The sequence below is a fragment of the Hemitrygon akajei genome, chromosome 7 (assembly GCF_048418815.1).
Source record: "Hemitrygon akajei chromosome 7, sHemAka1.3, whole genome shotgun sequence".
In the NCBI taxonomy this organism is placed as follows: Eukaryota; Metazoa; Chordata; class Chondrichthyes; order Myliobatiformes; family Dasyatidae; genus Hemitrygon; species Hemitrygon akajei.
Window position 1 is genome coordinate 4150245 of NC_133130.1, and position 25918 is coordinate 4176162.

General features: G+C 49.5%; 1 protein-coding gene across 1 annotated transcript in view; it reads left to right on the forward strand.

Moving 5' to 3' along the window:
- Positions 1–25918, forward strand: part of adcy3a (adenylate cyclase 3a) — a 179537-nt gene that overhangs the window by 80706 nt on the left and 72913 nt on the right. The window contains exons 4-8 of the mRNA XM_073050086.1: positions 4880–4991; positions 9409–9536; positions 10997–11155; positions 18655–18820; positions 19353–19460. Of these exons, the coding sequence (XP_072906187.1) occupies positions 4880–4991; positions 9409–9536; positions 10997–11155; positions 18655–18820; positions 19353–19460 (673 nt within the window). The remainder of the gene's footprint in view (positions 1–4879; positions 4992–9408; positions 9537–10996; positions 11156–18654; positions 18821–19352; positions 19461–25918) is intronic.

Sequence of the window (25918 nt, forward strand, 5' to 3'; positions counted from 1 at the left end):
GGTCAGGTAGGATTGTCCGGGTGAGAGTGGGATAGAGAGACACGAGAGGGTCAGGTAGGATTGTCCGGGTGAGAGTGGGATAGAGAGACACGAGAGGGTCAGGTAGGATTGTCCGGGTGACAGTGGGATAGAGAGACACGAGAGGGTCCAGTAGGATTGTCTGGGTGAGAGTGGGATAGAGAGACACGAGAGGGTCAGGTAGGATTGTCCGGGTGAGAGTGGGATAGAGAGACACGAGAGGGTCCAGTAGGATTGTCTGGGTGAGAGTGGGATAGAGAGACACGAGAGGGTCAGGTCGGAGTATCCGGGAGAGAGTGGGATAGAGAGACACGAGAGGGTCAGGTTGGAGTATCCCGGTGAGAGTGGGATAGTGAGACACGAGAGGGTCAGGTCGGAGTGTCCGGGAGAGACCGGGATAGAGAGTCATGAGAGGGTCAGGTAGGAGTGGCCGGGACAGAGAGTGCGGATAGAGTGACACAGAGGGTCGGGTCAGGGTGTCCGGGAGAGAGAGGGATAGAGAGCACGAGTGGGTCCGGTCGGAGTATCCGGGAGAGAGTGGGATAGAGAGACACGAGAGGGTCCGGTCGGAGTGTCCGGGAGAGTGTGGGATAGAGAGACACCTGAGGGTCAGGTAGGAGTGGCCGGGACAGAGAGTGTGGATAGAGAGACACAGTGGGTCCGGTAGGTTGTGGCCGGGAGAGAGTGGGATAGAGAGACACGAGAGGGTCCGGTCGGGGTGTCCCGGAGTGAGTGGGATAGAGAGACACAAGAGGGTCCGGTCGGAGTGTCCGGGAGAGAGTGGGATAGAGAGACACAAGAGGGTCAGGTCGGTGTGTCCGGGAGAGAGTGGGATAGAGAGACACGAGAGGGTCAAGTAGGAGTGGCCGGGACAGAGAGTCGGATAGAGAGACACGAGAGGGTCAAGTAGGAGTGGCCGGGACAGAGAGTGGGATAGAGAGAGACGATAGGGTCCGATCGGTGTGTCCGGGAGAGTGTGGGATAAAGAACACGAGAGGGTCTGGTAGGATTGTCCTGCAGAGGGAGGGTCATGAACTGACATGAAAGGTTCAGCTAGGAGTGTTTGGGAGGAGGGATACATGTTCCGACTCGAGAGGGTTTGTTAGGCGTGTCTTGGAGAGGGAACGGAGAGAGAAGGATAGGAGTGGGTCAGGTAGGAATGTCCGGGAGAGAGAGTTCGGAGAGAGAGTCACACACGAGAAAGTTTGGTGGGAGTGTCCAGGAGAGGGAGAAACGTGAACTGACATGAGATGGTTAGGTAGGAGTGTTCGGCAGACAGAGGGACATGTACTGACGGCAGGAGTGTTCGGGGAGGGAATTTGGAGAGACACAGAAACATTTCTCATCACAAATAGTCGTGTATAGCGGTATGTGGTTGCATGTTTATAGTAACGTCCGTCTTTCAGTTGCACCTGTACCTTTGTGGGTGTGGGTAGTGACATGAGTCTATTTCTGCCTGTACAGGAGAGGGTGTAGGTAGTGACGTGAGTCTGTCAGTTCTGACTGTACCGGTGTGGGTAGTGACATGAATCTCAGTTCTGACTGTACGAGGGTTGTGGATAGTCACGTGAGTCTCTGTTCTGACTGTACGGGAGGTGGTGTGGATAGTGACATGAGCCTCTCCATTATGACTGTGCAGGAGGGGGTGTGGATAGTGGCGTGAGTCTGTCAGTTCCGACTGTACCTGTGTGGGTGTGGATAGTGATGTGAGTCTCAGTTCTGACTGCGGGGGAGGGGGTGTGGATAGAGACATGTCTCTCCATTCTGACTGTACAGAACTTGGCCTTCACAGCTGCTCTGGCAGAGAATTCCACAGATCCTCCACTCTCTGGAGTATGAAATTCCTCTTCTTCTCCATTCTAGAAGGCCAACCCTCTGTTCTGAGTACGTGCCCCCTTGTCTTACACGCTCCCACCTTAGGAAACATCCTTTCCATATTCACTCTATCAATGTTTTTCACCATCCTGTAGGTGTTTATGAGGTCTCCCGTATTGTTCTGAATTCCAGTGAATACAGGCTCAGAGACATCAGAAGCTTTTCAGATGATCCTTCAATCCTGGAAGCATTTTCATGAGCCTTCTTTGAACCCTCTCCAGTTTCACATATCCTGTCTTCGATACAACTCCCAAAACTACAGAAGGTACTCCAAGTGAGGCCTCGTCAGTGCTTATTTAGATAGATAGATAGATTGATAGATAGATAGATAGATAGATAGATAGATAGATAGATAGATACTTTATTCATCCCCATGGGGAAATTCAACATTTTTTTCCAATGTCCCATACACTTATTGTAGCAAAACTAATTACATACAATACTTATCTCAGTAAAAATATGATATACATCTAAAATCACCCTCTCAAAAAGCATTAATAAATAGCTTTTAAAAAGTTCTTAAGTAGTTTACTTAAATACATTGAGTCCTAACCCCGGCACTTTAACATATCTTACTCCTGTCGGTTGAATTGTAAAGCCGAATGGCATTGGGGAGTATTTAACCCTCTCATCGGGGTTTTAGAACAACTTGGCTCGTTAGCTAACTCTGCAAACACCCAAGTGACTCAGCGGTGAGAAGTCCATCTTACACAAACAATGCAACTCTAGGGTTGGTATGGGCTGGTGTTCAACCAAACATCAATGTCAAGATGTTCTGAGTATGTGAACCTCTTTTTGAGTGAATGCTCTATAAGTAGTGACCATACACAATTATCAGTAGCCTATCAATGACAGATCGTACACCAGCATAACATTATAGAGAACGTATAGTTACCAATTTTCAACTTTATCAAACAGTTAACAGAGAAAGAAGAAGAAAGAATGAAGGGCCCATTACAGTTACACCAGTCTGAATGTGCACCTGAACGGTGGAGTTTATTTCTGAAGTAGCCGAGTGTATCATTTTACTCACCAACGGTGAATTCTCCTCATTAACCACGGGTAGATCTTTCCTTCTTGGAATCCTTCACCTCATGAAGCACTCCTTACAACAGGCTCTCCCCTTCAGGCGGCATCCTCCATGTGTCTTCCCTGGTGCTCTTCTTTCCGCACCTACTGCCAAAATACCCCAAACTGAACAACATATCTCCAAACACAAGGAAATCTGCAGATGCTGGAAATTCAAACAACAACACACACAAAATCCTGGTGGAACACAGCAGGCCAGGCAGCATCTATAGGGAGAAGCGCTGTCGACGTTTCGGGCCGAGACTCTTCGTCAAGACTAACCAAAAGGAAAGATAGTAAGAGATTTGAAAGTAGTGGGGGGAGGGGGAAATGCGAAATGATAGGAGAAGACTGGGGTGGTGGGATGAAGCATATCTCCAAATCTTTAGCTGAAACCAAAACACTCTTACTAGCAGGGCACACTGCTTTTACAGAAAACTGCAAAATAAAATACCTCATAGCTAGCAGTAGAAATTCTCACCACAGATTCAACCTGCAAATTAACCTTTGGTGAACCCTGCACAAGGACTTCCAAGTCTCTTTGTGCCTCAGATTTTTGAATTTTCTCCCCACTTAGAAAATAAATTCCACTTTTATTCCTTCTCCCACAGTGCATGACCATCCACTTCCCCACAGTGTATTCCATCAGCAAGTTCTTTGTCCATTCTCCTAATCTGTCTGAGTCCTTCTGTAACTTTTCTACTTCCTCAAAACGACGTACCCCTCTGCTTATCTTTGTATCGTCCGCAAACTTGGCCACAAAGCCATCAATTCTGTCATCCCAGTCTCCACCATCACATCATCCTACTTTTAGAATTCTTTTTCTTCCTTAGGATGCATCTCTCTTGCAACTTCCAAATTGCTTCCAGAAATTCCATCCATTGCTACTCTGGCATCATCCCTGCCAGTATTCTTTTCCGATCAATTCAGGCCACATTCCTCTCTCATGACTCTGTAATTCCCTTTACTCCACTGTAAGACTGATACATCTGGCTTAAGCTTCTCCTCCTCAAGTTTCAGGGTAATTTGATCGTATCATGCTCACCGACCCTAAGGGTTCCATTACCTTAAGCTCTCTAATCAATTATTGGACAACACCCAAGCCAGAATTGCTGATCCCTGAGTGCACTCATCCATGAGCTAGTCTGAAAAGCCATCTCATAGGCAATCTAAAATCTCCCCTTCCTGGCATTCAGCAGCAATCTGATTTTTCGAATCTACTTGCATACTGAAATGCCCCATGACGATTGCTTGATTGCACTTCTGGCATGTGCTTTCTGCCTCACATTGTAATTTGTAGACCACAACCTTACTACCATTCGAAGGACTGTATATAACTCCTATCAGGGACTTAATACCCTTGCACTTCCGTAGCTGTAACCGCAATGGTGCGACACCTTTCAACTCCATGTCACCACTTTGTAAGGATTTGATTTCTATTTTTTTCACCAACAGAGCCACACCTCCCCCTCTGCCTCAATACCTGAGCTGACAATACAGTGTGTATCCTTCGACATAAAGATACTGAGTGAGGGGAGAGGTGGGGAGTGATGGAAGATCGGCAGTCACCAGTGAATGAAGCGAGTGGGGGAGTTATGAATGGATGGCAGTAATGTGACACAGAGTGCTGGGGAGTGTTGGGGAGTTATGGAGTGATGGTAGTGACGTGACAGAGAGTGGGAGGGAGTGGCAGAGTGATGATAGCGATGTGACAAGAGAGGTAGGGAGTTACGGAGTGATGGTAGTGACGTGACAGAGAGTGTTGGGGTTTTACGGGGTGATGGTAGTGACGTTTCCGTGAATGGGAGGGAGTGGTGGAGTCATGCGCAGTAATGGGGATTATGGCGAATGGGGGAGTTATGGAGTGATGTGACATGGAAATGACGTGATGGAGTGACTGCCTTCCTCTCTTGATCAGTATCCTCTTTGCGGACATTGTGGGCTTCACACAGCTCTCATCCAGCTGCTCGGCACAGGAACTTGTCAAACTGCTCAATGAGCTCTTCGCTGGTTTTGACAAGCTTGCCACGGTGAGTAATGCTCCACAGATCGCAAACCCACAGATCGCAAACCCACAGATCCCAAACCCACAGATCCCAAACCCACTTGTATACACTGAGCATCACATTCACCCAACACTCTGATACACCCATATAGATTCAACCTGATTGACACACTCACTGAAACACCCATCTAGATACACTCACCCTGACACACTCATCCGGACACACTCATATGGAAACACTCACCGATACACCCATCCAGATACACACCCTCATACATCACTGATACACCCAAACAGATGGACCATCCCCAAAACACTCACTGGTACACCCAGTCATTTACAACAACCCTGACATACTCACTGAGACACCCATCCTGATACACTCACCCTGACACACTCATTGATACACCCAATTGTTTACAACAACCCCGATACACTTACTGCCACATCCATCTGAATACACACAGCCTGACACACTCACTAACAAACCCTTCCAGATTCACTCACCCCAACATACTCCCTGTGACACCCATCCGGACACACTCACCCCAATGCACTCGCTAATGCACTTATCCAGATACACTCACATTGATACTCTCATCCAGACTCACTTCTTGATACACCCATTCAGATAAACACCCTGACACACTCATTGACACACCCATCTGGTTATATTCACCATGACACACTCACTGATACACCGATCCGGATGCACTCACCGATACACCCAGTCAAATGTAAGGAATAGTGTAAGGTAAGGGAAACAAGTAGGGTAGTTATGGAAACTATGATGATTAAAGAAGAGGAAGTACTGGTGCTTTTAAAGAATATAAAAGTGGATAAGTCTCCAGGTCCTGACAGGATATTCCCTAGGACCTTGAGGGAATTTAGTGTAGAAATAGCAGGGGCTCTGACAGAAATATTTCAAATGTCATTAGAAATGGGGATGGTGCTGGAGAATTGGCGTTTTGCTCACGTGGTTCCATTGTTTAAAAAGGTTTCTAAGAGTAAACCTAGCAATTATATGCTTGCAAGTTTAACGTCAGTGGTGGGTAAATTAATGGAAAGTATTCTTAGAGATGGTATATATAATTATCTGGATAGACAGGGTCTGATTTGGAACAGTCAACATGGATTTGTGTGTGACAAATCTTATTGAATTTTTTGAAGAGGTTACTAGGAAAGTTGACGAGGGTAAAGCAGTGGATGTTGTCTATATGGACTTCAAGGTTCTGCACAGAAGGTTAGTTAGGAAGGTTCAATCGTTAGGTATTAATATTTAAGTAGTAAAATGGATTCAACAGTGGCTGGATGGGAGATGCCAGAGAGTAGTGGTGGATAACTGTTTGTCAGGTTGGAGGCCGGTGATTAGTGGTGTGCCTCAGGGATCTGTACTGGGTCCAATGTTGTTTGTCATATACATTAATGATCTGGATGATGGGGTGGTAAACTGGATCAGTAAGTATGCAGATGATACTAAGGTAGGTGGCGTTGTAGATAATGAAGTAGGTTTTCAAAGCTTGCAGAGAGATTTAGGCCAGTTAGAAGGGTGGGCTGAACGATGGCAGATGGAGTTTAATGCTGATAAGTGTAAGGTGCTACATTTTGGTAGGAATAATCCAAATAGGACATACATGGTAAATGGTAGGGCATTGAGGAATGCAGTAGAACAGAGTGATCTCGGAACAATGTTGCATAGTTCCCTGAAAGTGGAATCTCATGTGGATAGGGTGGTGAAGAAAGTTTTTGGTATGCTAGCCTTTATAAATCAGAGCATTGAGTATAGGAGTTGGGATGTAATGTTAAAATTGTACAAGGAAATGGTGAGGCCAAATTTGGAGTATTGTGTACAGTTCTGGTCACCGAATTATAGGAAAGATGTCAACAAAATAGAGAGAGTACAGAGGAGATTTACTAGAATGTTACCTGAGTTTCAGCGAAAGGTTGAACAAGTTATAAGAAGCAAGAAGTAGGAGGGGCTTATGAGAAATACAGGGTAGCCAGGAAGGAGCTAAAGAAAGGTCTTAGGAGAGCTCGAAGGGGGCATGAGAAGGCCTTGGCATATAGAATTAAAGAGAACCCCAAGGTGTTCTATGTGTATGTGAAGAATAAGAGGATGACGAGAACGAAGGATAAGTGAAAAGGATCTTGATCAGGATGAGGTTGAAGTAGAGCGGGCCTGTGTGCTGGATAATGTGGAGATTAAGGAAGAAGTGCTGGATCTTCTTAAAAACATTAAGATTGATAAATCCCCAGGGCCGGATATGATACACCCCAGGTTGTTGTGGGAATTGAGAGAAGAGATCGCAGGAGCATTAGCTATGATCTTTGAATCCTCTTTGGCTGCAGGGGAAGTGCCGGAGGACTGGAGAATGGCAAATGTAGTTCTCTTGTTTAAAAAAGGTAATAGGGAGACACCTGGGAACTATAGACCAGTGAGCCTTACGTCGGTGGTCTGCAAACTACTGGAAAGGATTCTTAAGGATAGGATCTACAAGCATTTGGAAAAGTACAGTCTACTCATGGATAGTCAACATGGCTTTGTGAAGGGAAGATCGTGCCTCACAAGCCTGATTGAGTTTTTTGAAGAGGTAACAAAAGAAATTGATGAGGGTAGGGCACTGGATGTGGTCTACATGGACTTTAGCAAAGCATTTGACAAGGTCCCTCATGAGAGACTCATCCAGAAAGTCATGATAAGGATAAGTGTAACCTTGGCTGTTTGGATAAAAAATTGGCTTAAAGGAAGAAAGCAGAGAGTAGTTGTGGAAGGAAAGTATTCTGCCTGAAGGTCGGTGACTAATGGAGTGCTGCAGGGATCTGTCCTGGGACCCCTGCTATTTGTGATTTTTATAAATGACCTGGATGTAGAGGTGGAAGGATGGGTGAGTAAGTTTGCGGATGACACGAAGATTGGAGGAGTTGTGGATGGAGCTGTAGGTGCTCAAAGGTTACAAGAGGATATAGACAGGCTGCAGAGTTGGGCAGTAAAATGGCAGATGGAGTTCAATCCGGACAAGTGTGAGGTGATGCATTTTGGAAGGACAAACCAGAAGACTGAGTACAGGATTAATGGTCAGTTACTTAAGAGTGTGGATGAACAAAGGGACCTTGGGGTTCAAATCCATACATCCCTCAAGGTCGCTGCACAGGTTGATAGGGTAGTTAAGAAGGCCTGTGGGATGCTAGGCTTCATTAACAGGGGGATTGAGTTCAAGAGTAGAGAGGTCATGTGGCAACTCTACAAATCTCTGGTGAGACCGCACTTAAGAGTATTGTGTTCAGTTCTGGTCACCTCATTATAGGAAGGATGTGGAAGCTATGGAGAGGGTGCAGAGGAGATTTACCAGAATGTTGCCTGGTTTGGAGAACAAGTCATATGAAGCAAGGTTAGCAGAGCTGGGACTTTTCTCTTTGGAGCGTAGAAGAATGAGAGTGGACTTGATAGAGGTTTACAAGATTATGAGAGGCATAGATAGGGTGGATAGTCAGTACCTGTTTCCCAGGGCACCAATAGCAAACACCAGACAGCACATGTACAAAATTAAGGGAGGGAAGTTTAGGGGAGACATCAGGGGTAAGTTTTTTTTACACAGAGGATTATGAGTACCTGAAATGACTTGCCAGGAATGGTGGTGGAGGCTAAAACATTAGGGGTATTTAAGAGCCTCTTGGACAGGTACATAGATGAAAGAAAAATGGAGGGTTATGGAGTAGTATGGGTTTAGTACTTTTTCTTTAAGGATTATATGGGTCGGCACAACATGGAGGGCTGAAGGGTCTGTACTGTGCCGTAGTATTCTATGGTTCTAAGTTAGGTCTTTATTCTTTGGAGCGTAGAAAGTTGAGGGGGGACTTGATAGAGGTATTTAAAATTATGAAGGAGATAGATAGAGTTGACGTGGATAGGCTTTTTCCATTGAGAGTAGGGGAGATTCAAACAAGAGCACATGAGTTGAGAGTTAAAGGGCAAAAGTTTAGGGGTAACACGAGGGGGAACTTCTTCATTCAGAGAGTGGTAGCTGTGTGGAATGAGCTTCCAGTAGAAGTGGTAGAGGCAGGTTCAATTTTGTCATTTAAGAAAGAAAATTGGATAGGTATATGGACAGGAAAGGAATGGAGGGTTATAGGCTGAGTGCGGGTCGGTGGGACTAGGTGAGAGTAAGCATTTGGCATGGACTAGAAGGGCCGAGATGGCCTGATTCCGTGCTGTAATTGTTATATGGTTATATGGATACACCATCCCCAAAACACTCACTGATACACCCATCCAGACACACTCACCCTGACACACCCATTAGGATACACTCACCATGACACACTCATTCTGTCTCAGTCACCCTGTCAACCTGACAGTGACACACCCTGATACACTCAGCACCATTGTGGCTGTCAGTTTCTGGTTGACAGTGGCCATGTGTGACCTGTTTTCTTTTGGTCAGAGGTTCCACCAGCTGCGCATCAAGATCCTGGGTGATTGTTACTACTGCATATGCGGCCTGCCCGACACACGCACCGACCACGCCGTTTGCTCCATACACATGGGTCTCGCCATGGTTAACGCCATCTCGTGAGTATCTCCAGCCAGGAAGCTCCGACGCAGAACATACCCAGGCTGATCCCTGATCCCGATCAGAGCAACTCCAGTCTGTCTACTGATTCCAACCCTCCACCCACAGAGCAAACCCTGTGTGACCCCGACCTCAACCTCTGAGCTCCCCAACTCTGACCCCGTCATGGGTGTGAGGTGGACGACTATGCGTGTGTGCCTGTGAGTTGGGCTTCTCATGGGGAATAGGAGAGTGTTTGCATGTGTGTTCATGTGTGTGTCCGTGTGTGTGTCCCCATGAGTGTGTGTCCATGAGTGTGTGTCCATGAGTAGGGTTGATCATGGGTGATGGGACAGTGTATGTGTGTGTCTGTGTCTATTTCTGCCCCTGCATCTCTGAGTCTGGGCACTTAAGTGTGTGTGACTCTGTGTGTCTGCATCTGTGTGTGTGTGTGTGTGTGTGTGTGTGTGTGTGTGTGTGTGTGTGTGTGTGTGTGTGTGTGTGTGTGTGTGTGTGTGTGTGTGTCTCCGCTGGTAAGTACCAGTCACACTCCCTGTGTGTGTCTGCGTCTCTGTCTCCGCTGGTAAGTACCAGTCAAACTCCCTGTGTGTGTCTGTGTCTCTGTCTCCGCTGGTAGGTACCGGTCACACTCCCTGTGTGTGTCTGCGTCTCTGTCTCCGCTGGTAGGTATCGGCACACTCCCTGTGTGTGTCTGCGTCTCTGTCTCCGCTGGTAGGTATCGGCACACTCCCTGTGTGTGTCTGCGTCTCTGTCTCCGCTGGTAAGTACCGGTCACACTCCCTGTGTGTGTCTGCGTCTCTGTCTCCGCTGGTAGGTATCAGCACACTCCCTGTGTGTGTCTGCGTCTCTGTCTCCGCTGGTAGGTATCGGCACACTCCCTGTGTGTGTCTGCGTCTCTGTCTCCACTGGTAGGTACCGGTCACACTCCCTGTGTGTGTCTGCGTCTCTGTCTCCGCTGGTAAGTACCGGTCACACTCCCTGTGTGTGTCTGCGTCTCTGTCTCCGCTGGTAGGTACCGGTCACACTCCCTGTGTGTGTCTGCGTCTCTGTCTCCGCTGGTAGGTATCGGCACACTCCCTGTGTGTGTCTGCGTCTCTGTCTCCGCTGGTAGGTATCGGCACACTCCCTGTGTGTGTCTGCGTCTCTGTCTCCGCTGGTAGGTATCGGCACACTCCCTGTGTGTGTCTGCGTCTCTGTCTCCGCTGGTAGGTATCGGCACACTCCCTGTGTGTGTCTGCGTCTCTGTCTCCGCTGGTAGGTATCGGCACACTCCCTGTGTGTGTCTGCGTCTCTGTCTCCGCTGGTAGGTATCGGCACACTCCCTGTGTGTGTCTGCGTCTCTGTCTCCGCTGGTAGGTATCGGCACACTCCCTGTGTGTGTCTGCGTCTCTGTCTCCGCTGGTAGGTATCGGCACACTCTTTGCTCTTTCTCACTGTGCTGCCGCTGGTTGTTTTTCAGGTCTGTGCGTGAGACAACGAGGACAGATGTGAACATGCGTGTAGGGATCCACAGTGGCACTGTGCTGGGCGGCGTCCTGGGCCAGAAGAACTGGCAATATGATGTCTGGTCCACAGACGTGACCCTGGCCAACAAGATGGAGGCAAGCGGCATTCCTGGGTAGGGGTTTCCTTCCTCTAACCCCCGTAACCCTCCTCCTCCTCAGGAGAGAAGTTTTATATCGATGTTCCTCCATCACCGGAGAAAGCAGACCCAGTCACTCCTGACTCCCTTCATAACCAAAACACTTCATCCCAAGCAGTGTCCGGGTGAATACACCCTGCAGCCTGTCCATCACTGACACATATTACCCGTCATGTGATCACAGGACAGAGAAGCAGAATTAGACCTCCTGTCTCTTCCCCTCGTGTCACCTGTTCCCCCAACCCTCCCTTCACACAGCATCACCTGTTCCCCCTTACTGTCTCTTATACACGTCGCCTGTTCCCCCAACCCTCCCTTCAAACAGCATCATCTGTTCCTCCTATCGTCTCTTCACCAAGCTTCGCCTGTTCCCAGTCGCTGTCTCTTCACCCTGCACCAGCTTTTTCCTGTTCCATCTCTTCACCGCATGACACTGTTTCTCTTACCATCTCTTCATACCACGTTGCCTGTTCCGCCCTTACTGTCTCTTCACCCCATATTGCCTGTTCTGCTCATGGTCTCTTCACTCAGTGTCACCTCTTCCCCCTTACTGTCTCTTTACCCCACATCGCCTGTTCAGCACCCTCATGGTCTCTTCACACCATGTTACATGTTCCCACTCACTGTCTCTTCAACCCGCATCACCTGTTTCCTCCCATCTCTTCACCCTGTGTCGACTGTTTCCATTAACCATCTCTTCAACCCATGTCACATGTTCCCCATTACCATCTCCTCATCCAGCATCGCCTGTTCCCCCCTCCCATCTCTTCACCCTGCATTGCTTCTCCCCCCCACCATCTCTTCACCGAGTATCACCTGTTTCCCTTCACTCAATATCGCCAATTTCCACTTACTGTCGATTCAACCCACTTACCTTGTTCCCCGTTCCCGTCCCTTCACCATGTTGACTGTTCCACCTTACTACATCTGAAACCCACATCACCTGTTCCCCTTACCATCTCTTCATCTAGCATCGCCTGTTCCCCCTTTCCTTCTCTTTACCCAGTATTGCCTGTTCCCCGTCATGGTCTGTTCAGCCCTCGTTGCCTGTTCCCCCTCATGGTCTGTTCAGCCCTCGTTGCCTGTTCCCCCTCATGGTCTGTTCAGCCCTCGTTGCCTGTTCCCCCTCATGGTCTGTTCAGCCCTCGTTGCCTGCTCCCCCTCATGGTCTGTTCAGCCCTCGTTGCCTGTTCCCCCTCATGGTCTGTTCAGCCCTCGTTGCCTGTTCCCCCTCATGGTCTGTTCAGCCCTCGTTGCCTGTTCCCCCTCATGGTCTGTTCAGCCCTCGTTGCCTGTTCCCCGTCATGGTCTGTTCAGCCCTCGTTGCCTGCTCCCCCTCATGGTCTGTTCAGCCCTCGTTGCCTGTTCCCCCTCATGGTCTGTTCAGCCCTCGTTGCCTGTTCCCCGTCATGGTCTGTTCAGCCCTCGTTGCCTGTTCTCCCTCATGGTCTGTTCAGCCCTCGTTGCCTGTTCCCCCTCATGGTCTGTTCAGCCCTCGTTGCCTGTTCCCCCTCATGGTCTGTTCAGCCCTCGTTGCCTGTTCCCCCTCATGGTCTGTTCAGCCCTCGTTGCCTGTTCCCCGTCATGGTCTGTTCAGCCCTCGTTGCCTGTTCTCCCTCATGGTCTGTTCAGCCCTCGTTGCCTGTTCCCCCTCATGGTCTGTTCAGCCCTCGTTGCCTGTTCCCCCTCATGGTCTGTTCAGCCCTCGTTGCCTGTTCCCCATCATGGTCTGTTCAGCCCTCGTTGCCTGTTCCCCGTCATGGTCTGTTCAGCCCTCGTTGCCTGTTCCCCGTCATGGTCTGTTCAGCCCTCGTTGCCTGCTCCCCGTCATCGTCTCTTCAGCCAGTGACACCTGTTCCCCTTTATTGTCTCTTCATCCAGCATTGCCTGTTCTCCTTTAGCGTCTCTTCACCCCACGTCACCTGATCCCCCTTTAACACCTCTTCACCCTGTGTTGCCTGTTCCTCTTCATATTCTCTTCAACCCACGTTGCTTGTTCCCTTTAGCAGCTCTTCAACCTGTGTCACCTACTCCCAATTACCATCCTTCACCCAGTGTTACCTGTTCCCCCTTACCATCTCTTTACCTGGCATTGCCTGTTCCCCCTTTCCATCCCTACAAGCCTGCATCACCTATTCCCCCTTACCGTCTCATCACCCTACATCGATTGTTCACATTTACCGTCTCATCACCCTGCATCGATTGTTCACACTTACCGTCTCTTCACACCATGTCGACTCTTCTGCTTTACCGTCTCTTCACCCAGCGTCACCTGATCATCCTTACTGTCTCTTCAATCCTTACTGTCACTTGTTCCCTCACTGACTGTTTCCCCATGTCAACTGTAACCTCACTGACTGTTTCCCCATGTCAACTGTTCCCTCACTGACTGTTTCCCCATGTCAACTGTAACCTCACTGACTGTTCACCCCATGTCAACTGTTCCCTCACTGACTGTTTCCCCATGTCAACTGTAACCTCACTGACTGTTCACCCCATGTCAACTGTTCCCTCACTGAGTGTTTCCACATGTCAACTGTAACCTCACTGACTGTTCACCCCATGTCAACTGTTCCCTCACTGACTGTTTCCCCATGTCAACTGTAACCTCACTGACTGTTCACCCCATGTCAACTGTTCCCTCACTGACTGTTTCCCCATGTCAACTGTAACCTCACTGACTGTTCACCCCATGTCAACTGTTCCCTCACTGACTGTTCACCCCATGTCAACTGTAACCTCACTGACTGTTCACCCCATGTCAACTGTTCCGTCACTGAGTGTTTCCCCATGTCAACTGTAACCTCACTGACTGTTTCCCCATGTCAACTGTAACCTCACTGACTGTTCACCCCATGTCAACTGTTCCCTCACTGACTGTTCACCCCATGTCAACTGTTCCCTCACTGACTGTTTCCCCATGTCAACTGTAACCTCACTGACTGTTCACCCCATGTCAACTGTTCCCTCACTGACTGTTTCCCCATGTCAACTGTAACCTCACTGACTGTTCACCCCATGTCAACTGTTCCCTCACTGACTGTTTCCCCATGTCAACTGTAACCTCACTGACTGTTCACCCCATGTCAACTGTTCCGTCACTGAGTGTTTCCACATGTCAACTGTAACCTCACTGACTGTTCACCCCATGTCAACTGTTCCGTCACTGAGTGTTTCCACATGTCAACTGTAACCTCACTGACTGTTCACCCCATGTCAACTGTTCCCTCACTGACTGTTTCCCCATGTCAACTGTAACCTCACTGACTGTTCACCCCATGTCAACTGTTCCGTCACTGAGTGTTTCCACATGTCAACTGTAACCTCACTGACTGTTCACCCCATGTCAACTGTTCCGTCACTGAGTGTTTCCACATGTCAACTGTAACCTCACTGACTGTTCACCCCATGTCAACTGTTCCCTCACTGACTGTTTCCCCATGTCAACTGTAACCTCACTGACTGTTCACCCCATGTCAACTGTTCCGTCACTGACTGTTTCCCCATGTCAACTGTAACCTCACTGACTGTTCACCCCATGTCAACTGTTCCGTCACTGAGTGTTTCCACATGTCAACTGTAACCTCACTGACTGTTCACCCCATGTCAACTGTTCCGTCACTGAGTGTTTCCACATGTCAACTGTAACCTCACTGACTGTTCACCCCATGTCAACTGTTCCCTCACTGACTGTTTCCCCATGTCAACTGTTCCCTCACTGACTGTTCACCCCATGTCAACTGTAACCTCACTGACTGTTCACCCCATGTCAACTGTTCCCTCACTGACTGTTTCCCCATGTCAACTGTAACCTCACTGACTGTTCACCCCATGTCAACTGTTCCCTCACTGAGTGTTTCCACATGTCAACTGTAACCTCACTGACTGTTCACCCCATGTCAACTGTTCCCTCACTGAGTGTTTCCACATGTCAACTGTAACCTCACTGACTGTTCACCCCATGTCAACTGTTCCCTCACTGAGTGTTTCCACATGTCAACTGTAACCTCACTGACTGTTCACCCCATGTCAACTGTTCCCTCACTGACTGTTTCCCCATGTCAACTGTTCCCTCACTGACTGTTCACCCCATGTCAACTGTAACCTCACTGACTGTTCACCCCATGTCAACTGTTCCCTCACTGACTGTTTCCCCATGTCAACTGTAACCTCACTGACTGTTCACCCCATGTCAACTGTTCCCTCACTGACTGTTTCCCCATGTCAACTGTTCCGTCACTGAGTGTTTCCACATGTCAACTGTAACCTCACTGACTGTTCACCCCATGTCAACTGTTCCGTCACTGAGTGTTTCCACATGTCAACTGTAACCTCACTGACTGTTCACCCCATGTCAACTGTTCCCTCACTGACTGTTTCCCCATGTCAACTGTAACCTCACTGACTGTTCACCCCATGTCAACTGTTCCGTCACTGAGTGTTTCCACATGTCAACTGTAACCTCACTGACTGTTCACCCCATGTCAACTGTTCCGTCACTGAGTGTTTCCACATGTCAACTGTAACCTCACTGACTGTTCACCCCATGTCAACTGTTCCGTCACTGAGTGTTTCCACATGTCAACTGTAACCTCACTGACTGTTCACCCCATGTCAACTGTTCCCTCACTGACTGTTTCCCCATGTCAACTGTTCCGTCACTGAGTGTTTCCACATGTCAACTGTAACCTCACTGACTGTTCACCCCATGTCAACTGTTCCGTCACTGAGTGTTTCCACATGTCAACTGTAACCTCACTGACTGTTCACCCCATGTCAACTGTTCCCTCACTGACTGTTTCCCCATGTCAACTGTAACCTCACTGACTGTTCACCCCATGTCAACTGTTCCGTCACTGAGTGTTTCCACATGTCAACTGTAACCTCACTGACTGTTCACCCCATGTCAACTGTTCCGTCACTGAGTGTTTCCACATGTCAACTGTAACCTCACTGACTGTTCACCCCATGTCAACTGTTCCGTCACTGAGTGTTTCCACATGTCAACTGTAACCTCACTGACTGTTCACCCCATGTCAACTGTTCCCTCACTGACTGTTTCCCCATGTCAACTGTTCCCTCACTGACTGTTCACCCCATGTCAACTGTAACCTCACTGACTGTTCACCCCATGTCAACTGTTCCCTCACTGACTGTTTCCCCATGTCAACTGTAACCTCACTGACTGTTCACCCCATGTCAACTGTTCCCTCACTGAGTGTTTCCACATGTCAACTGTAACCTCACTGACTGTTCACCCCATGTCAACTGTTCCCTCACTGACTGTTTCCCCATGTCAACTGTAACCTCACTGACTGTTCACCCCATGTCAACTGTTCCCTCACTGAGTGTTTCCACATGTCAACTGTAACCTCACTGACTGTTCACCCCATGTCAACTGTTCCCTCACTGACTGTTTCCACATGTCAACTGTAACCTCACTGACTGTTCACCCCATGTCAACTGTTCCCTCACTGACTGTTTCCCCATGTCAACTGTAACCTCACTGACTGTTCACCCCATGTCAACTGTTCCCTCACTGACTGTTCACCCCATGTCAACTGTAACCTCACTGACTGTTCACCCCATGTCAACTGTTCCGTCACTGAGTGTTTCCCCATGTCAACTGTAACCTCACTGACTGTTTCCCCATGTCAACTGTAACCTCACTGACTGTTCACCCCATGTCAACTGTTCCCTCACTGACTGTTCACCCCATGTCAACTGTTCCCTCACTGACTGTTTCCACATGTCAACTGTAACCTCACTGACTGTTCACCCCATGTCAACTGTTCCCTCACTGACTGTTCACCCCATGTCAACTGTTCCCTCACTGACTGTTCACCCCATGTCAACTGTAACCTCACTGACTGTTCACCCCATGTCAACTGTTCCCTCACTGACTGTTTCCCCATGTCAACTGTAACCTCACTGACTGTTCACCCCATGTCAACTGTTCCCTCACTGACTGTTTCCCCGTGTCAACTGTAACCTCACTGACTGTTCACCCCATGTCAACTGTTCCCTCACTGACTGTTTCCCCATGTCAACTGTAACCTCACTGACTGTTCACCCCATGTCAACTGTTCCCTCACTGACTGTTTCCCCATGTCAACTGTAACCTCACTGACTGTTCACCCCATGTCAACTGTTCCCTCACTGACTGTTTCCCCATGTCAACTGTAACCTCACTGACTGTTCACCCCATGTCAACTGTAACCTCACTGACTGTTCACCCCATGTCAACTGTTCCCTCACTGACTGTTTCCCCATGTCAACTGTAACCTCACTGACTGTTCACCCCATGTCAACTGTTCCCTCACTGACTGTTTCCCCATGTCAACTGTAACCTCACTGACTGTTCACCCCATGTCAACTGTTCCCTCACTGACTGTTTCCCCATGTCAACTGTAACCTCACTGACTGTTCACCCCATGTCAACTGTTCCCTCACTGACTGTTTCCCCATGTCAACTGTAACCTCACTGACTGTTCACCCCATGTCAACTGTTCCCTCACTGACTGTTTCCCCATGTCAACTGTAACCTCACTGACTGTTCACCCCATGTCAACTGTTCCCTCACTGACTGTTTCCCCATGTCAACTGTAACCTCACTGACTGTTCACCCCATGTCAACTGTTCCGTCACTGAGTGTTTCCACATGTCAACTGTAACCTCACTGACTGTTCACCCCATGTCAACTGTTCCCTCACTGACTGTTTCCCCATGTCAACTGTAACCTCACTGACTGTTCACCCCACGTCAACTGTTCCCTCACTGACTGTTTCCCCATGTCAACTGTAACCTCACTGACTGTTCACCCCACGTCAACTGTTCCCTCACTGACTGTTTCCCCATGTCAACTGTAACCTCACTGACTGTTCACCCCATGTCAACTGTTCCCTCACTGACTGTTCACCCCATGTCAACTGTTCCGTCACTGACTGTTTCCCCATGTCAACTGTAACCTCACTGACTGTTCACCCCATGTCAACTGTTCCCTCACTGACTGTTTCCCCATGTCAACTGTAACCTCACTGACTGTTCACCCCATGTCAACTGTTCCGTCACTGAGTGTTTCCACATGTCGGTGGTAACCTCACTCTGTTGTAAGCTGATCCCAAACTGACTGTTTCCACATGACAGCTGTTCTCCCTCCCTCTCCCTCTCCCTCTCCCTTTCTCTCTCCCTCCCTTTCTCTCTCCCTCCCTTTCTCTCTCCCTCCCTCTCTCTCCCTCTCCCTCTCTCTCCCTCTCTCCCACCATGTCAGCTGCTCCTTCACTGACTGTTCACCCCGTCTCGGCTGTTTCCTCACTGACTGTTCCCCCAAGTCAGCTATTTCCTCACTGACTGTTCACCCTGTGTCACTAATCACCTCATGCCAATTTTATCCCCACACAGACTCTGTTCCCTCATGCCGATTGTTCCCACGTTACCTGTTCTCCTCTGATAATAGCACTGTTTTCTGTCCGCAGGAGAGTGCACATCTCGCAGAGCACTCGCAGCTGTCTGAATGGGGAGTTTGAGCTGGAAGCAGGAGAGGGCGGGAAGAGGAACGAGTATTTGAGGGAGAAGGGCATTGAGACCTACCTGGTGGTTGTGCCCAAAACATCACATGCCAGAAATGGGATAAATGGAGTTGTGAGTACAGGGTTCAGGGTTCAGAGGTCACAGGGTGAGGGGCAAGCTTCCCAGTCCACTCTCCCCCTCAATCTCTACCCTTTGTCCCTTTCACCCCTTCACCTGTTTCTCCCCCTCCCCACCACTTCCTTCCCAACATCCTTTCCTCCCAATCACCTATCCTCTCTCTCAATACTCTTCAATTTTCACCCTCCTTACCCCATACCCCCTTCCCCACCCTCATCCCTCTCCCACCCCAGCATCCTTCCACATTCGTGAACTTTCTCTTCCCTATTTGCACCCTGGTCTTCCCAGCGCTCTTCCCCTCCCCTGTGCTATTTCTTCCACCCTCCCAGACTGCTGGAGTGGATATTTCTGACGATTTGCCTCTGCTGACCCATTCCTCCGTGTCCTCCACAGACCATCCCTGTCGACACCGCTGGGTCTTCACAGCCCCCTGGTCTCTTCTTGAATGTGTGACACAGTGCAGAGCAGAAATATCTCTCTCTTCCCACCCCTGATATCACTGACATCTTCTCCCTGTCTCTCCCAGAAACTCTCCCTGGCCTCATCCAGTGGGAACTCGCCGCTGTTGATTAACACGACAGAATGCAACGGCAATGGTCACTCATGCACCAGTCCTGAGGAGCTGCACGCACAGGTCAGTGGCCAGAGATGGATGGGCGTGTGGTGTTGGGTGCTTGCCCCTGAGCTGGGGAGTGTTCAGCTAGTAGCAATCTCAACAGGATTGGGTTAACCATGGGAGGGGAAAGTAGCAGTCAATGTAAACTAGTAAATGGCAGGAAGAACTATTTCAGTGGGATGGGAGTGGATCTACCCTAGTATCTGTAGCACCTCCTTTGGTGCCTTCCACAACAGATAGTCCCCTGCAACTGCGGAGCATAGAAACAGGAAACTATTCCAAAGCTTCTTGGGCCAGAGAGGAGAGAAGAGGATGATTCCTGAGCCTCCTCAACCGAGGTGGAGGTAAAAAAAAATTTCCTGAGCCTCCTGGACCACGGAAAGGTGAAGAGAACAGTTCCTGATCATTCTGGACCAGGGAGCAGGTGAAGAGGACAGTTCCTGATCATTCTGGACCAGGGAGCAGGTGAAGAGGACAGTTCCTGAACATTCTGGACCAGGGAGGAGGTGAAGAGGACAGTTCCTGACCTACTGGACAAGAGGGAAAGTGCATAGGACAATTCCTGAGCTCCATGCAACATGGAAGAGGTGAAGAGGACTATTCCGGAACTCCCTAGACTCAGTGTCGGTAGGATCAGACACCCAGTGGACAGATTCAGTACAACAGTCAATGGTATAGTCAGTGTGCTGGGAGTGTGGGTGATATCGGAGACCCAGCAGACAGATTCAGTACAGTGTGAATGGTACAGTCGGTGTGCTGGGAGCGTGGGTGATATCGGAGACCCAGCAGACAGATTCAGTACAGTGTGAATGGTACAGTCGGTGTGCTGGGAGTGTGGGTGGTATCAGACACCCAGCAGACAGATTCAGTACAATGTGAATGGTACAGTCAGTGTGCTGGGAGTGTGGGTGGTATCAGTGACCCAGCAGACAGATTCAGTACAGTGTGAATGGTACAGACAGTGTGCTGGGAGTGTGGGTGATATCAGAGACCCAGCAGACAGATTCAGTACAGTGTGAATGGTACAGTCGGTGTGCTGGAAGTGTGGGTGGTATCGGAGACCCAGCAGACAGATTCAGTACAGTGTGAATGGTACAGACGGTGTGCTGGGAGTGTGGGTGGTATCAGTGACCCAGCAGACAGATTCAGTACAATGTGAATGGTACAGTCGGTGTGCTGGGAGTGTGGGTGGTATCAGTGACCCAGCAGACAGATTCAGTACAGTGTGAATGGTACAGTCGGTGTGCTGGGAGTGTGGGTGATATCGGAGACCCAGCAGACAGATTCAGTACAGTGTGAATGGTACAGATGGTGTGCTGGGAGTGTGGGTGATATCAGACACCCAGCAGACAGATTCAGTACAGTGTGAATGGTACAGTCGGTGTGCTGGGAGTGTGGGTGATATCGGAGACCCAGCAGACAGATTCAGTACAGTGTGAATGGTACAGACGGTGTGCTGGGAGTGTGGGTGGTATCAGTGACCCAGCAGACAGATTCAGTACAGTGTGAATGGTACAGTCGGTGTGCTGGGAGTGTGGGTGATATTGGAGACCCAGCAGACAGATTCAGTACAGTGTGAATGGTACAGTCGGTGTGCTGGGAGTGTGGGTGGTATCAGACACCCAGCAGACAGATTCAGTACAGTGTGAATGGTACAGTCGGTGTGCTGGGAGTGTGGGTGATATCAGACACCCAGCAGACAGATTCAGTACATTGTGAATGGTACAGATGGTGTGCTGGGAGTGTGGGTGATATCAGACACCCAGCAGACAGATTCAGTACATTGTGAATGGTACAGTCGGTGTGCTGGGAGTGTGGGTGGTATCGGAGACCCAGCAGACAGATTCAGTACAATGTGAATGGTACAGACAGTGTGCTGGGAGTGTGGGTGATAGCGGAGACCCAGCAGACAGATTCAGTACAGTGTGAATGGTACAGTCGGTGTGCTGGGAGTGTGGGTGATATCAGACACCCAGCAGACAGATTCAGTACATTGTGAATGGTACAGATGGTGTGCTGAGAGTGTGGGTGATATCAGACACCCAGCAGACAGATTCAGTACATTGTGAATGGTACAGTCGGTGTGCTGGGAGTGTGGGTGATATCAGACACCCAGCAGACAGATTCAGTACATTGTGAATGGTACAGATGGTGTGCTGAGAGTGTGGGTGATATCAGACACCCAGCAGACAGATTCAGTACAGTGTGAATGGTACAGTCGGTGTGCTGGGAGTGTGGGTGGTATCAGACACCCAGCAGACAGATTCAGTACAATGTGAATGGTACAGACGGTGTGCTGGGAGTGTGGGTGGTATCAGTGACCCAGCAGACAGATTCAGTACAACAGTCAATGGTATAGTCAGTGTGCTGGGAGTGTGGGTGATATCGGAGACCCAGCAGACAGATTCAGTACAGTGTGAATGGTACAGTCGGTGTGCTGGGAGCGTGGGTGATATCGGAGACCCAGCAGACAGATTCAGTACAGTGTGAATGGTACAGTCGGTGTGCTGGGAGTGTGGGTGGTATCAGACACCCAGCAGACAGATTCAGTACAATGTGAATGGTACAGACGGTGTGCTGGGAGTGTGGGTGGTATCAGTGACCCAGCAGACAGATTCAGTACAGTGTGAATGGTACAGACAGTGTGCTGGGAGTGTGGGTGATATCAGAGACCCAGCAGACAGATTCAGTACAGTGTGAATGGTACAGTCGGTGTGCTGGAAGTGTGGGTGGTATCGGAGACCCAGCAGACAGATTCAGTACAGTGTGAATGGTACAGACGGTGTGCTGGGAGTGTGGGTGGTATCAGTGACCCAGCAGACAGATTCAGTACAATGTGAATGGTACAGTCGGTGTGCTGGGAGTGTGGGTGGTATCAGTGACCCAGCAGACAGATTCAGTACAGTGTGAATGGTACAGTCGGTGTGCTGGGAGTGTGGGTGATATCGGAGACCCAGCAGACAGATTCAGTACAGTGTGAATGGTACAGATGGTGTGCTGGGAGTGTGGGTGATATCAGACACCCAGCAGACAGATTCAGTACAGTGTGAATGGTACAGTCGGTGTGCTGGGAGTGTGGGTGATATCGGAGACCCAGCAGACAGATTCAGTACAGTGTGAATGGTACAGACGGTGTGCTGGGAGTGTGGGTGGTATCAGTGACCCAGCAGACAGATTCAGTACAGTGTGAATGGTACAGTCGGTGTGCTGGGAGTGTGGGTGATATTGGAGACCCAGCAGACAGATTCAGTACAGTGTGAATGGTACAGTCGGTGTGCTGGGAGTGTGGGTGGTATCAGACACCCAGCAGACAGATTCAGTACAGTGTGAATGGTACAGTCGGTGTGCTGGGAGTGTGGGTGATATCAGACACCCAGCAGACAGATTCAGTACATTGTGAATGGTACAGATGGTGTGCTGGGAGTGTGGGTGATATCAGACACCCAGCAGACAGATTCAGTACATTGTGAATGGTACAGTCGGTGTGCTGGGAGTGTGGGTGGTATCGGAGACCCAGCAGACAGATTCAGTACAATGTGAATGGTACAGACAGTGTGCTGGGAGTGTGGGTGATAGCGGATACCCAGCAGACAGATTCAGTACAGTGTGAATGGTACAGTCGGTGTGCTGGGAGTGTGGGTGATATCAGACACCCAGCAGACAGATTCAGTACATTGTGAATGGTACAGATGGTGTGCTGAGAGTGTGGGTGATATCAGACACCCAGCAGACAGATTCAGTACATTGTGAATGGTACAGTCGGTGTGCTGGGAGTGTGGGTGATATCAGACACCCAGCAGACAGATTCAGTACATTGTGAATGGTACAGATGGTGTGCTGAGAGTGTGGGTGATATCAGACACCCAGCAGACAGATTCAGTACAGTGTGAATGGTACAGTCGGTGTGCTGGGAGTGTGGGTGGTATCAGACACCCAGCAGACAGATTCAGTACAATGTGAATGGTACAGACGGTGTGCTGGGAGTGTGGGTGGTATCAGTGACCCAGCAGACAGATTCAGTACAATGTGAATGGTACAGACGGTGTGCTGGGAGTGTGGGTGGTATCAGTGACCCAGCAGACAGATTCAGTACAGTGTGAATGGTACAGTCGGTGTGCTGGGAGTGTGGGTGATATCAGACACCCAGCAGACAGATTCAGTACAATGTGAATGGTACAGTCGGTGTGCTGGGAGTGTGGGTGGTATCAGACACCCAGCAGACAGATTCAGTACAATGTGAATGGTACAGACGGTGTGCTGGGAGTGTGGGTGGTATCAGTGACCCAGCAGACAGATTCAGTACAGTGTGAATGGTACAGTCGGTGTGCTGGGAGTGTGGGTGATATCGGAGACCCAGCAGACAGATTCAGTACAGTGTGAATGGTACAGACGGTGTGCTGGGAGTGTGGGTGGTATCAGTGACCCAGCAGACAGATTCAGTACAGTGTGAATGGTACAGTCGGTGTGCTGGGAGTGTGGGTGGTATCAGTGACCCAGCAGACAGATTCAGTACATTGTGAATGGTACAGATGGTGTGCTGGGAGTGTGGGTGATATCAGACACCCAGCAGACAGATTCAGTACATTGTGAATGGTACAGTCGGTGTGCTGGGAGTGTGGGTGGTATCGGAGACCCAGCAGACAGATTCAGTACAATGTGAATGGTACAGACAGTGTGCTGGGAGTGTGGGTGATAGCGGAGACCCAGCAGACAGATTCAGTACAGTGTGAATGGTACAGTCGGTGTGCTGGGAGTGTGGGTGATATCAGACACCCAGCAGACAGATTCAGTACATTGTGAATGGTACAGATGGTGTGCTGAGAGTGTGGGTGATATCAGACACCCAGCAGACAGATTCAGTACATTGTGAATGGTACAGTCGGTGTGCTGGGAGTGTGGGTGATATCAGACACCCAGCAGACAGATTCAGTACATTGTGAATGGTACAGATGGTGTGCTGAGAGTGTGGGTGATATCAGACACCCAGCAGACAGATTCAGTACAGTGTGAATGGTACAGTCGGTGTGCTGGGAGTGTGGGTGATATCAGACACCCAGCAGACAGATTCAGTACAATGTGAATGGTACAGTCGGTGTGCTGGGAGTGTGGGTGGTATCAGACACCCAGCAGACAGATTCAGTACAATGTGAATGGTACAGACGGTGTGCTGGGAGTGTGGGTGGTATCAGTGACCCAGCAGACAGATTCAGTACAGTGTGAATGGTACAGTCGGTGTGCTGGGAGTGTGGGTGATATCGGAGACCCAGCAGACAGATTCAGTACAGTGTGAATGGTACAGACGGTGTGCTGGGAGTGTGGGTGGTATCAGTGACCCAGCAGACAGATTCAGTACAGTGTGAATGGTACAGTCGGTGTGCTGGGAGTGTGGGTGATATTGGAGACCCAGCAGACAGATTCAGTACAGTGTGAATGGTACAGTCGGTGTGCTGGGAGTGTGGGTGGTATCAGACACCCAGCAGACAGATTCAGTACAGTGTGAATGGTACAGTCGGTGTGCTGGGAGTGTGGGTGATATCAGACACCCAGCAGACAGATTCAGTACATTGTGAATGGTACAGATGGTGTGCTGGGAGTGTGGGTGATATCAGACACCCAGCAGACAGATTCAGTACATTGTGAATGGTACAGTCGGTGTGCTGGGAGTGTGGGTGGTATCGGAGACCCAGCAGACAGATTCAGTACAATGTGAATGGTACAGACAGTGTGCTGGGAGTGTGGGTGATAGCGGAGACCCAGCAGACAGATTCAGTACAGTGTGAATGGTACAGTCGGTGTGCTGGGAGTGTGGGTGATATCAGACACCCAGCAGACAGATTCAGTACATTGTGAATGGTACAGATGGTGTGCTGAGAGTGTGGGTGATATCAGACACCCAGCAGACAGATTCAGTACATTGTGAATGGTACAGTCGGTGTGCTGGGAGTGTGGGTGATATCAGACACCCAGCAGACAGATTCAGTACATTGTGAATGGTACAGATGGTGTGCTGAGAGTGTGGGTGATATCAGACACCCAGCAGACAGATTCAGTACAGTGTGAATGGTACAGTCGGTGTGCTGGGAGTGTGGGTGGTATCAGACACCCAGCAGACAGATTCAGTACAATGTGAATGGTACAGACGGTGTGCTGGGAGTGTGGGTGGTATCAGTGACCCAGCAGACAGATTCAGTACAATGTGAATGGTACAGACGGTGTGCTGGGAGTGTGGGTGGTATCAGTGACCCAGCAGACAGATTCAGTACAGTGTGAATGGTACAGTCGGTGTGCTGGGAGTGTGGGTGATATCAGACACCCAGCAGACAGATTCAGTACAATGTGAATGGTACAGTCGGTGTGCTGGGAGTGTGGGTGGTATCAGACACCCAGCAGACAGATTCAGTACAATGTGAATGGTACAGACGGTGTGCTGGGAGTGTGGGTGGTATCAGTGACCCAGCAGACAGATTCAGTACAGT